Raw genomic sequence first — 11,167 nt, forward strand, 5'->3', positions numbered from 1 at the left:
GGCGAAAAATACATTTTACATCGGGTCTGGATCCGATGTAAATCCAGGCGATGTAATAAATCCAGGACATTTTACATCGGGCAACAAGTCGATGTGAAAAATCATGATATCACATCGGTTAAAATTACATCTGATGTGAAACAAAATCCAATATTTTTTTTAAAATATATGTGCGATATTTAACTTCGAGTTCGTAATAGTCCGATGTAAAATGTATGTTTTTACATCGGTTTCCATGATAGCCCGATGTAAAATGTGGGTTTTTACATCGGTTTCGTATTTCGCCCAATGTAATATGTCCTGTAATTTTTTTATGGATAGATCAGTTTCACCTTTTTTTTCTTTAATTTTGTTATACCTAATTTTTTATATTTTGCCAATATCACACAGACCACATTCACCTATCTGATAGATAAAGCTCATAACTTATAAAAAATGATATTGAGTTGAATATTTGCATGTATAATCATAATTTTAAATATCTGATAAGACAAACGAAAGACCAAGAAGTTTGAGCAATTTATGCTGAGATATCCGCCACTATTACAAAAGACATAAAAAACTGGCTCAAGAATCCCAAAAGACATTAGTGTCACTGTTATACAATGAAAGATCTTGTATTTCCTAGTTAGCCATATGACAATCAATAAGACGAGCTTGAATTATTTTGCACAGGAATAGATCAGAAGGAAGCATCCACCATTCACTTTCTTTCCTGTATTGGTCATTACCACATAGCACAAAGGTTTAGAAAAAGTTGTCAAATAGTCACAGCAAATAGGTACTATCAATTTTAATTATCTGATAAAAAACAATTATTTGCTACTTACATACTAAATTCCAGGATTGAATGTTGAAATGCTTGTCATGTGAATGAACTATATAATGAATAAAACCACAAATGAAGACAACTACCTGTTACAAGAGACCCATTTCACAGTTAAGGTTAAAACAAATGCCTGAGATAGTGAACGAGCTTATTTGATATCACTTTAAATAGAAAATAATATAATGAAAAATATGATACTTCACATAAAAGGCATGTGTGGTGTCCGACACCAACACCACAGTGACACATGGTTATATTCAACTATTATTTTTAAAATCAAATTATTATCAGTATTGACATAGTGTTGTGTCTTGTAATGTATGGTGGCCGTGTCAGTGAATTCAAACTCTAGACCTTTAAATACCTAAAATATGAGAGATAATAGCAACATATATTTATAAATCAAAACAAATCTCTATTTACAAATTTATAATATTGATTTAGGTCAAATCTAAATACGGTGAGAATTTTATTATTGAAACTTAAAATATTTTTAAACTAGTTAGGTTATGATTCATATTAAAATTTGTGGTAAGAATGTATTAATGTATATACATATCTCAAAATCTGTATGAGAGAAGATGAACAATCTGAGTTGAGATCATGCCTATCTCAGCATGTGTTTTAGATTTAATACATATTACATAACCTCCCTTCTTTCTCTTATACTAGTCAAGTGAGTCACACCTTAAATATAGTATAGACACTAGGTCAAATACTATACTATATTCTGTTTGGTATAAATTTAACAAAACAGTATTCTTAATCACCTGCATGAACTTACCCTCTCTTCTTAGAGACGTGTTTTGACTTCCAATCTATTCTGTTTGCTAAATATTTATATATTTCAGTTACTTAACTAATTGAATTTCAAACGATTCTTTCACCTATTTTAATTGCAATTTGCTTTGACAAAGACAAACTCAACATGAACACTTCACCAAGTTTATCATCACTTCCAACCTAATCCTTATTAAGCACTTTGTTTTTCACTATAGCCTCCAAAACAAATAAAGACGTGTTTGGATTAATTGATAAAATCTATATCCAGTCAAAATCGATATAAGTTGGTACGTGTGTGTGCTCATATATTATATAGTATTATATAAATGCTTGTTTTGACTCTTTATAGGTATAAAACTCAATTAAAAAATGATCACTGTTTCTTTTTCTTTCTCTCTAGTTAGAAGCAAGTTCATGTTTAGAACAACTTACAACATTGACTACGGAGGTCAGATTCCACACAACATATAGCCGAGCAAGGCCAGCTGGTCGCCTAGGCCCTGGACTAAACAAAGCACTGATTCCATATGGAAATGGAAATAACACACCAAGAGGGAGGACAAATAAAACTAAGAAGAAACTCATTAGCGGCAACAAGTATATCTGAAGTAATGTAAGCAAAACTAAGATGAAATCTACAAGGAGTAATATAGACATAAACAGACCAACTAGATCCTGCAATGAGACAAAAGAGGGTTGGAAAAATTCGAGCATGGAGACACGCCAGGTTTTATACAGATGAATATAATGCAGTTTTATAAAGATGAATATAATGCAGTTAATAAGGGAAACATCTTAATACCTGATGGCCAACAGGTTTTGTATTAACAAGGTAAACCCTCTGTATAGTCCCCTGAAGCCCTCAGACCTTATCAACTTCCAAGCAACATCCAAACCACTACTATACTGGGCATGGCCTGAGCATCCTTTCACCATCAACTTTTGGCGAATCTGAAGGTAATAAGCAGCAATTAAGAATCAGTGAATGCTATAACATTTTGATAAGGAAGAAGATGAGAGAAGAGAATAGTACCACATCAATTGGAGTATACACAGCTTGTGACACAAGCGACGATGCCATGCCTACAATGCCATTCGCTATGGCAGCCTTAATAGTTTCAGATAGTTCAAACGGTTTAACCATCTTGAAGGAAGCTTCCTTAATGGTCTCTAAGAAAGTGAGAAATACGATTCTGGCAGGTATTGTTCCAGTAAGGACCGTCGCAAACCCTTTATACAAACCATGGATACCGTCTTTCTTAAGCAATCCTTTGACAACAGAAGATGCCGTTCTCTCTGCAGCATCCTTTGTAGAAAACTGCATCTTAGTCTTCACAACAGAGATATGGTAGAGTAACACAGTAATACCAGAAAATAGTCCAACTCCCCTACATAGAATTTCATTACATCTAGCCTACAGAAACAAACAACTAATCTCAATAAGGATAAAAAGCTTCGCAAAACTATAAAAAAAAGTTTATTAGTATTTACAATCCCCACCAATTTCTATGATAGAGGTTCCATGTAACAACTACTATAAGATCTGAATTACACAAATTGAAAGAAAATGGTTATGTTACAGTTACGGTGTTTGATTTTATTTGTCTTCAATAATTCTTACCACAATACAAAGAACACACAAACATTTACTACAAATCACCTGTATATAATAGCAAAATCCAAACACATTGAAACACAAAAGCCAAACAAAGCATATAAAATTCTTACACTATTTTCAGACAAATATCAGAATGTTGCTACGGTTAGTAAGAAGAGAAGAAGGAGTCAAGAGTGAAGAACCTGTAGAAGAAGGATGGGTGGTCGTCAGATTTGAATTCGGAGCGAGTGGGTGGTGACGGCTAGGAGTGGGGTCGGAGAACAAAGGAAGATGGAGGAAGTCGACGAACAAAGGAGGAGAACGGAGGTCGGGGAACAGAGGTCGAAGGAGGAGGAAGGCGAGTGGGTTGTGACGGCCGAAGAAGAAGAAGGGAGAAAAGATTTTTGTGAGATTGGGCGTAGCATAGAATGGATAGGGTTTTAGAGAAAAATTGGGCAAAACATTTACCATCGGTTTTTTAATGGCCTGATGTAAAGGCCCACTATCGTAACATTTCCCATCGGGTTTTATTTGGACCGATGTGAAGGCCCACTAAGCGTAACATTTATCACATCGGGTATTAACTAGGCCCGATGTAAAATCCCTTATAACAAGATTTTCATTTATTTACAATTCTGCCACCGCCTTTTTTTTATTCATTTTATTTACAATACTGCCACTGTGTTATACATTTTTCATTTTTTTAAATCATTGGAAATAAATACCTGATGTAAAATGTTTTGACAAATATTTTTCACATCTTATATTTTGATACCTGATGTAAAATTCTTTAAGCAAATGTCATATTTTTAGTAGTGGCAAGAGGGACCGGCCAAAAGTTCATCACCATTTCCATGTAACTTTGTGAATTTTATACGTATTACATCTGCGGATTGCTTTAACTAAGCTTCTATGAAATAAATAGTAAGTAGTACATCATGAGTTAGAATTTTATACGTATTACATCTGCGGATTGCTTTAATTAAGCTTCTATATAGTAAATAGTACATCATTAGTTAGAAAAAGAATGTGAAGTAAAATCTTGAAAGGTTAGATATGAAGTTTTTCTGGGACGCACCCTTTCTTGCAAAGTTTGGTATTTTTGAAGATTTCCGTGTGCTATACTACATAAAATTCACGAAGTTCGTTAAACTTGCAAACTTTGATACTTTGGAAGATTTTCATGTGCTATACTACACAAAATACACGAAGTTTATTAAACTTGCATACATTGGTATTTTGGGAGATTTTCGTGTGTTATACTACATAAAAGTCACGAAGTTCGTTAAACTTGTAAAATTTGGACTTTTTGAAGATTTGCGTGTGTTATACTACATAAAAATTTCAAATTTCGTTAAACTTGAATACATTGATATTTTGGAAGATTTTCGTGTGCTATATACTACATAAAAGTCACGAAGTTCGTTAAACTTGCAAAATTTAGTCTTTTTGAAGATTTTTGTGTGAAATACTACATAAAAGTCACGAAGTTCGTTAAACTTGCAAAAAATTGGTATTTAAATAAAAAAAATCGAGAGTTTTATCTCAGTTTTAAACAAAACCGAGATAACATATCCGACGTAAAATCTATTAAAAATCAAGGCACGTTTTTGTTTCTAAATAAAATATAAAATTGCTGGAGCTGGGAATCGAATCTCAAACTCCGAGTATATATTTATGTTGGTTTTTGTTAAAATTGAGGTAACAGATTGATTTTTTTATAAAAATAAAACAAGATGTTCCCATTACATATATCATTAGTCTTTAATTCTTTGTGGTGAAAACTTCATCATAAAAAGTGTTATTTGTTGTAGTGGGATATTCCATCTTCTTAGGTGGATCCTGCCTTTTCTTCCACTGTTTATGTTTTCGCCAAAGCAAGTGGTCTTGATGATGCTTTAACAGAAATTGGTTCGTCTTCCTATTGGGGAATCCCGAGTCCTTATGAGGATTAAAGATTATGTGACAAATAGTGTGATTGTATTGGTCCTTTCTATAAATTCACTTTTCTGCCATGGGTCTTCGTCTCCTTTTCGTTGCATTTGAGATAGTGGATATGGAGCACCTGAAAATGACTCCTTTATAACTTCATCTTACATGGTGGACCTACATGAAGCTATACCAGTACTATTGCAAGTATTTAAATGAAGGGCCTTCTATGATCCTTTTCTTTCATCTGTTCAAATATCCCAGTGACCTGGTGACCCAGACGAGGGGTAGAGGATTAATTTACTTGGAATCAAATGTCCATGGCTTTGGACCTCTTCCAGATCTGCAACCCTTTGAGGACCAGTTCTTTTTTATAACCCTGTTAGCCTTGAAGCTCGTGCTGCAATTTGTGACGTCGGCGACAAAGTGGAAGGCTGGTGTGCCAATTTATTCTCCAAGTATTTAACTGATAGTCTTTCTATTATAGGGAACCACCTTTACGTGCATAGGAAAGAGGATCTTCTAACAAGGCTTGGTACCAAAAGGATCAGTTACTGAAGTTTATCAATAAATCTGTCTTATTTAATTTAAGGAGTGACACAAGTTACAATCTACAGCGAATTATCACATTACAACCAAATTAATAAAATAAATAAATCAAATCATAACAAATCAAAAATGTTACAAAAACATCCAAACCCAGATACACAATTATTGGTCGACACATAATTGATACGCAAGCTCATGAGGGCATTGATACACAATCTTGAGCTTTCAAATCCCTCTACATTCAACACTTAATGCATGTAAAAAATTCGATATATATCTCATAAGATTCTCCCACTTTGCCAAGAAAACAAAGAAAGAAATAAAAAAACGATAAAACATACAACAGATAAATCTCTACATGTAATCACATTTTGAAATGCCACACAATAACAACACATTTCTTTTCCAAAATAAGTTGAATGAAGGAGGTATAAAAAAAGGCTTACTCTTAGCTCGCTTGCAAATAATGATCTGGTCAATAATAAACTTTATCTAGTTCACTTATGGACGATTCATCAGCATCCACATCCGAAACATGTATATGTGATCAGTTGTGGCAAAGTTCTTCGACTTGTGGTAGAGGATCTTCACGGGTTATCCAATAAAATATTCTCATGTCACATTTCAACTAACTGATATGAAAATTCATTACATCCAAATGCTCTTTGAAAAATTGGTTTTGAAATTGACGCCACAAACCTAGTACGTTTAAACTCGCAAAAGTGGTTTCGGGCCTCACTTCAAAGCCCTTATCCTCAAGACCAAAATAAGAAGAAGAGGAAGATTTTAAACCTTTCAGTAAAAGATTTAAAAGAACCAGTAAGTCTTCTAAACCCTCCATTGTAATATTATTGTTTCGAACACAACTTCTCCCGCTCTTATTCTCCCAAATGAAACTCACCAAAAATCACCATCAGTGTCATCATCACCATCACTACCACCCAACTATAATTCCAACTTATGTTGATTGAACCCATGATCCCTCTTATCAAATCCCATCATATCCAGTGCTTTCACACACCCATCGTGATTCCTCACATGAAACTTTCACAAAGCATGAGAGCATGATAGAAGACTCTCCCTTAATCCCCACTTGCACTTGACCCTTAGTTTATGCTAAGGAATGAGTTTGGCACATTTGCTGCTTCCATCAATCGTCAATTTCAAGATCTGACAACTTAAAAAACTGTTGATGCCATCCAATATGAGATGAACAAACCCTAACTTATGTTAGATCTTGTATTGGGGTCTGCTGCAAAACATGAACAAGAAGAAGATGAAAATGGTACGATGAAAGTTGCACAAAATAAATTCCAAAGCGTGTGTTTACACTAAGCTTTAGGTTCGATTCGCCCCCACCAATTTAGGTAAATTTGATGCAAATGAGTTAACCGACGAATCCCCTTCAGGATACTTTGGAAACCTTAACATGAATCGCACATTCACATTAAGCATATTGATCAATTATATTTTACTGAATAAAGTTATCTCATTTATTCTTGTGCGTTAGAAAAATAAAAGTGATTTAAATATTGTTTTTGGCACTTGAAACATGCTATTTTTGTATGTTTTTAAGTCTACAAATTATCTTTATTTATAGAGAAATTTATGCCACTTGGTGAAGGGAAACAACCCTTTGAAAGATATTGTTCATGAATGATTACATTGCTTCAATTGTAAAGAATTACACCTTTTCTCTAAAAGGTCTTTTTTAACCATTGCAACTTTCCAAATATATTTTGGAAATTTCTCACACAATCCCCCACCATTTTCAAAATATATCTAAATCCATTATTCTGGAAATTTCATGGTTTCAGATAAAGATATCTTACGATTTGAACCATTACTTAGTAAGTTAAATTTTCACTCATCCTCAAACAAATTGGTAGACAAGCTTTAAATCAATTATTCATTAGAACAAACGTGCATAACTTGCACATGAAATCTCAGTATCATTGATCGAATTATTAATATGACACATTTAATAAGGCCTTGTGTCTCATATTCCTTTCATGAGAATTTAAGAGTCAAGCCCTTGAACTCTATGAAGCGGCATTACTTCATTCTCATATAGGTAGACTATATCAGAAACGCACTCATAATCATGCATTCTAACAAACATATGCTATGTGTCTATTAAGAGGAAAACATCATCCTACCATATTTATTCTTATGGTTCAAGTACTTTTAACCCTTGGTATGTTATCTACCGTCAAGTACTTCAATCATTCTAATAGTTTACTTTCATCATTGAACTCAAGACTTAATCTTAATCAAGTGTGAGTTGAGTTTCCACTATCGATGATTAGTTATATATGGGTTGTTCCACATCCCTAATAACGTCTTAGATCTTTTCAATTATATCCAAAGACATCATATCCTTGTCAATCCTTTCGTCAAAGAATTGCAAGATTTTCCAAACTTTAATAACCTTTCAATATTTACTATTTCAAATAGTCATGTCTATGAATATTTTATGTACTCTTGATAGCATTTACCAACTATCATTAAACCATGACACTTTTGTCATATTATTACATTTAACATATGCAAAATATATTCTACATTCTTGATAGTTTCGACAAACTATCATCATGACATTTTTGTCATTCATTTTGTCATATACACAAATTTTACGTCATTCTTCATTTGCAAACCTTTTTAATTTTGAAGTTTTAATTTCACTTAAATATATTCAAAATATATTTAATGCATTTAATATTTATAGCAATCGACAACCATGATCATACAAATTTGTCATGACTAACTTTTATTTCATGTAACTAATAATTTAACTAAATGCAAATCCAATACTTCATGATGAGCAATATTCATAAACAAAATTTAATGTCAAGTTTCACATTAATGCATCATAAAATAAACATATCGATCATGCTTATCAAAATTCACATATAAATTATGTATTTTTGAATCTAACATATGTTAAGTCTAACATAGACAAATATCAGTTTAAACATATCATCATAACTTTTATCTTTATTATTCTCTTCCATTTTCAATTACTCTCTCAACGTATGAGTCAAAGTATGAAACCACCAAAATAATTTAAAGGTCGACATACACACATATAGTAATAAAAAAATGGCAACCACAATTAAGTTACATGCATCAAATAGTAGCACAAAATAAAAACTACGTGTGAATTATTTTTTAACAAAGACATTAAAACAAGTACTATGAGATTGTATAGTGGTTTTGACACTTCTAATGAGTTCATGTCCCACGTATGTCTTTTAAAATTTTCTATTCCCCAAAACAATTTTAAACTATAAATAAATAAACAATTTTAAACTATAAAGAAATAAATTTAAAAAATTGTTGTTTGTTAGATATAGGTATGCTAATCCTGGATATCTTCAAGAATCTTGTTCGTTCACTTTCCGAACAAAGTATTTCGACCCTATTCTTGTCTGGGTTCACGAAATCTTTGCGGGGATAATTCTCGAAGAACAATCTGTTTCTGACAATGGAGAACAGATCAGAATGTAGAGGAAGTATATTTTCGTATTCGAAACCGAGGCCAAATGACTCCTTATATAGGAGATCAACAATAGAAACCGAAATGACACACCTGTTCGGTAAAAACAGTTATGTTGGTTGGGAAACGACGCACCTGTTCGGTAAAACGGTTATGTCGGTTGGGAAAGGGTGCAACTATTCAAACGAAATTTTCGTTCGGGGCGCTGCCCCGCACCGCAGCCAAGGGCGCTGCCCCTTGGACCCCGGCAGGGCGCTCCCCCGCACCCCGCCAGGGGCTCCGCCCCTTGGAACCCCGTTTCTATTATTCGTATTCAATTGCACGTTTGGCTCTACGATCGTGCACTCCGCACTACCCTAACTCGTTTCAAGCTTAACGCATAATTGCATCGGCCTACAGTAAATCACATTATTACCAAAATACATTGATGATACTAAAATCACCAACATTTTTCCTATATGAATTGTACCCAAACATTTACATATTTTAGAAAACTCCATTCAAACATATTCATAATTTTAAACAATTACTGAATATGATCATGACAATGCGACCAATTGAATAGAAACAAATCACTTAACAATAATCGATACTCACGAATAAGCAGCTAATTTCATAACCATATCATATAATCATACAATAAAAATGTGTACCTTTCACCGTGATCATAAATAAACAAGAATGATTGTTCATTTCTCCATCAAATTTTTCAGTTGTTAATTAAACACAAATGAATCATAAATCGAACCTAAAGATTGTTATATTTTGTGTTGAGGGTCTGCTGCAAAACATGAATAAGAAGAAGATGAAAATAGTACGATGAAAGCTGCACAAAATAAATTCCAAAGCGTATGTTTACACTAAACTTTAGGTTCGATTCGCCTCCACCAATTTAGGCAAATTAGATGCAAATGAGTTAACCGGCGAATCCTCTTCAGGATACTTTGAAAACCTTAACATGAATCGCACATTCACATTAAACATATCGATCAACGATATTTTACCGAATAAAATTCTCTAATTTATTCTTGTGCACTAGAAAAGTAAAAGAATGATTCAAATATTGTTTTTCAAACCCCTGACTTATGAGTCCACGGTGTTAAACTTTACTATCGAACCACATATCTCAACTGCCACTAAATCAATAACAATTCATATACATATTATAAAATTACAATTTCCAAATTATATTTTGGAAATCATTTACAACTTATTTTAGAAAGACTACCCAAACCCTAGGATAGCTCTTGCTCTATTTACACACTTAGTATGTGTTAGTTTCACAGTTTAAAATAATATTTCTTAGAATAATATATCTAGAATTATTATTCTTGAGAATATTGTTCCAACTTATGGATTTGGTAGGAATATAGATTCCTATAAATAATTATAATTTTTGTGTTTATTTTAAATTATAAAAAAATTAAAAAATAATAGTAAATATGAGTGATAGTGGAAGGTTAAAATTGATTACATTTATTCCCATGAAAATCTTATACTCCCACTCTTAAAACCTTGGAATAAAAATAAAAAACTCATATGTAAATAAGATTCCTATAAATAAAAAATATCTTGAAATAATCTTTTAAACCTTAAATCATCCATGACATGGGAATCTTACAATCCCATAGCTATATTTCCAATAATATATTTTTAAACCTTGAAACAAACACACTTATATTTTGTTTGTTCTTTTTTTGATATAAGTATGTTTATGATTAATATTTGTCGATATTTTTTTTATTTTGGCATTTACTCCTTTAAATTATTTATCACATTTTCAAATATCTGAACCTCCTCCAAAGAAAATGAAGAGAAGACCAAAATTCCAAGACAAATTCAGATACCATGAAATTTAGTTAAATACCAATAATATTCTTCGTCAACCAAATTAGTTCTAAGTTTAAATTTATTAATAAAATAAGAAAATATAACAATAGACAAAAAAATTGGCAAGACATCAACTTATTAGACAATAAAA

At 32.5% G+C, this 11,167-nt stretch overlaps 1 protein-coding gene across 5 annotated transcripts; it reads right to left on the bottom strand.

Annotated features, from left to right (window-relative positions):
• Positions 1-441: 441 nt before the first annotated feature.
• On the bottom strand, positions 442-3,691 carry LOC131601145 (uncharacterized). 5 transcript variants are annotated; one of them, XR_009283587.1, is made up of 6 exons: positions 3,413-3,690; positions 2,646-3,026; positions 2,415-2,563; positions 2,045-2,287; positions 831-915; positions 442-715 (listed from the first exon to the last, which is right to left on the bottom strand). XR_009283587.1 is itself a non-coding variant. In XM_058872903.1 (5 exons), exons 2-4 carry the CDS (start codon positions 2,934-2,936, stop codon positions 912-914), a joined length of 444 nt encoding a protein of 147 aa, XP_058728886.1. In that variant the 5' UTR covers positions 2,937-3,026; positions 3,413-3,685; the 3' UTR covers positions 442-715; positions 831-911. The 5 variants fall into 5 exon arrangements, 3 of the variants coding, with proteins under 3 accessions (XP_058728886.1, XP_058728884.1, XP_058728885.1); XR_009283586.1 differs by having other exon boundaries at positions 2,045-2,563; positions 3,413-3,691; XM_058872903.1 differs by lacking the exon at positions 2,045-2,287 and having other exon boundaries at positions 3,413-3,685.
• Positions 3,692-11,167: the final 7,476 nt, after the last annotated feature.

Source organism: Vicia villosa, linkage group LG5, assembly GCF_029867415.1.
Source record: "Vicia villosa cultivar HV-30 ecotype Madison, WI linkage group LG5, Vvil1.0, whole genome shotgun sequence".
NCBI classification, from domain to species: domain Eukaryota; kingdom Viridiplantae; phylum Streptophyta; class Magnoliopsida; order Fabales; family Fabaceae; genus Vicia; species Vicia villosa.

Bases quoted from the DNA above. Each gene is read 5' to 3' on its own strand.
- LOC131601145 (XM_058872901.1), bottom strand. From the start codon at position 2,936: ATGCAGTTTTCTACAAAGGATGCTGCAGAGAGAACGGCATCTTCTGTT. The intron at 2,564-2,645 runs GTACTATTCTCT...TATTACCTTCAG, and splicing joins TGTATACTCCAATTGATGTG to ATTCGCCAAAAGTTGATGGT. The intron at 2,182-2,414 runs GTATTAAGATGT...GTTTCTTCTTAG, and splicing joins CAAAACCTGTTGGCCATCAG to TTTTATTTGTCCTCCCTCTT.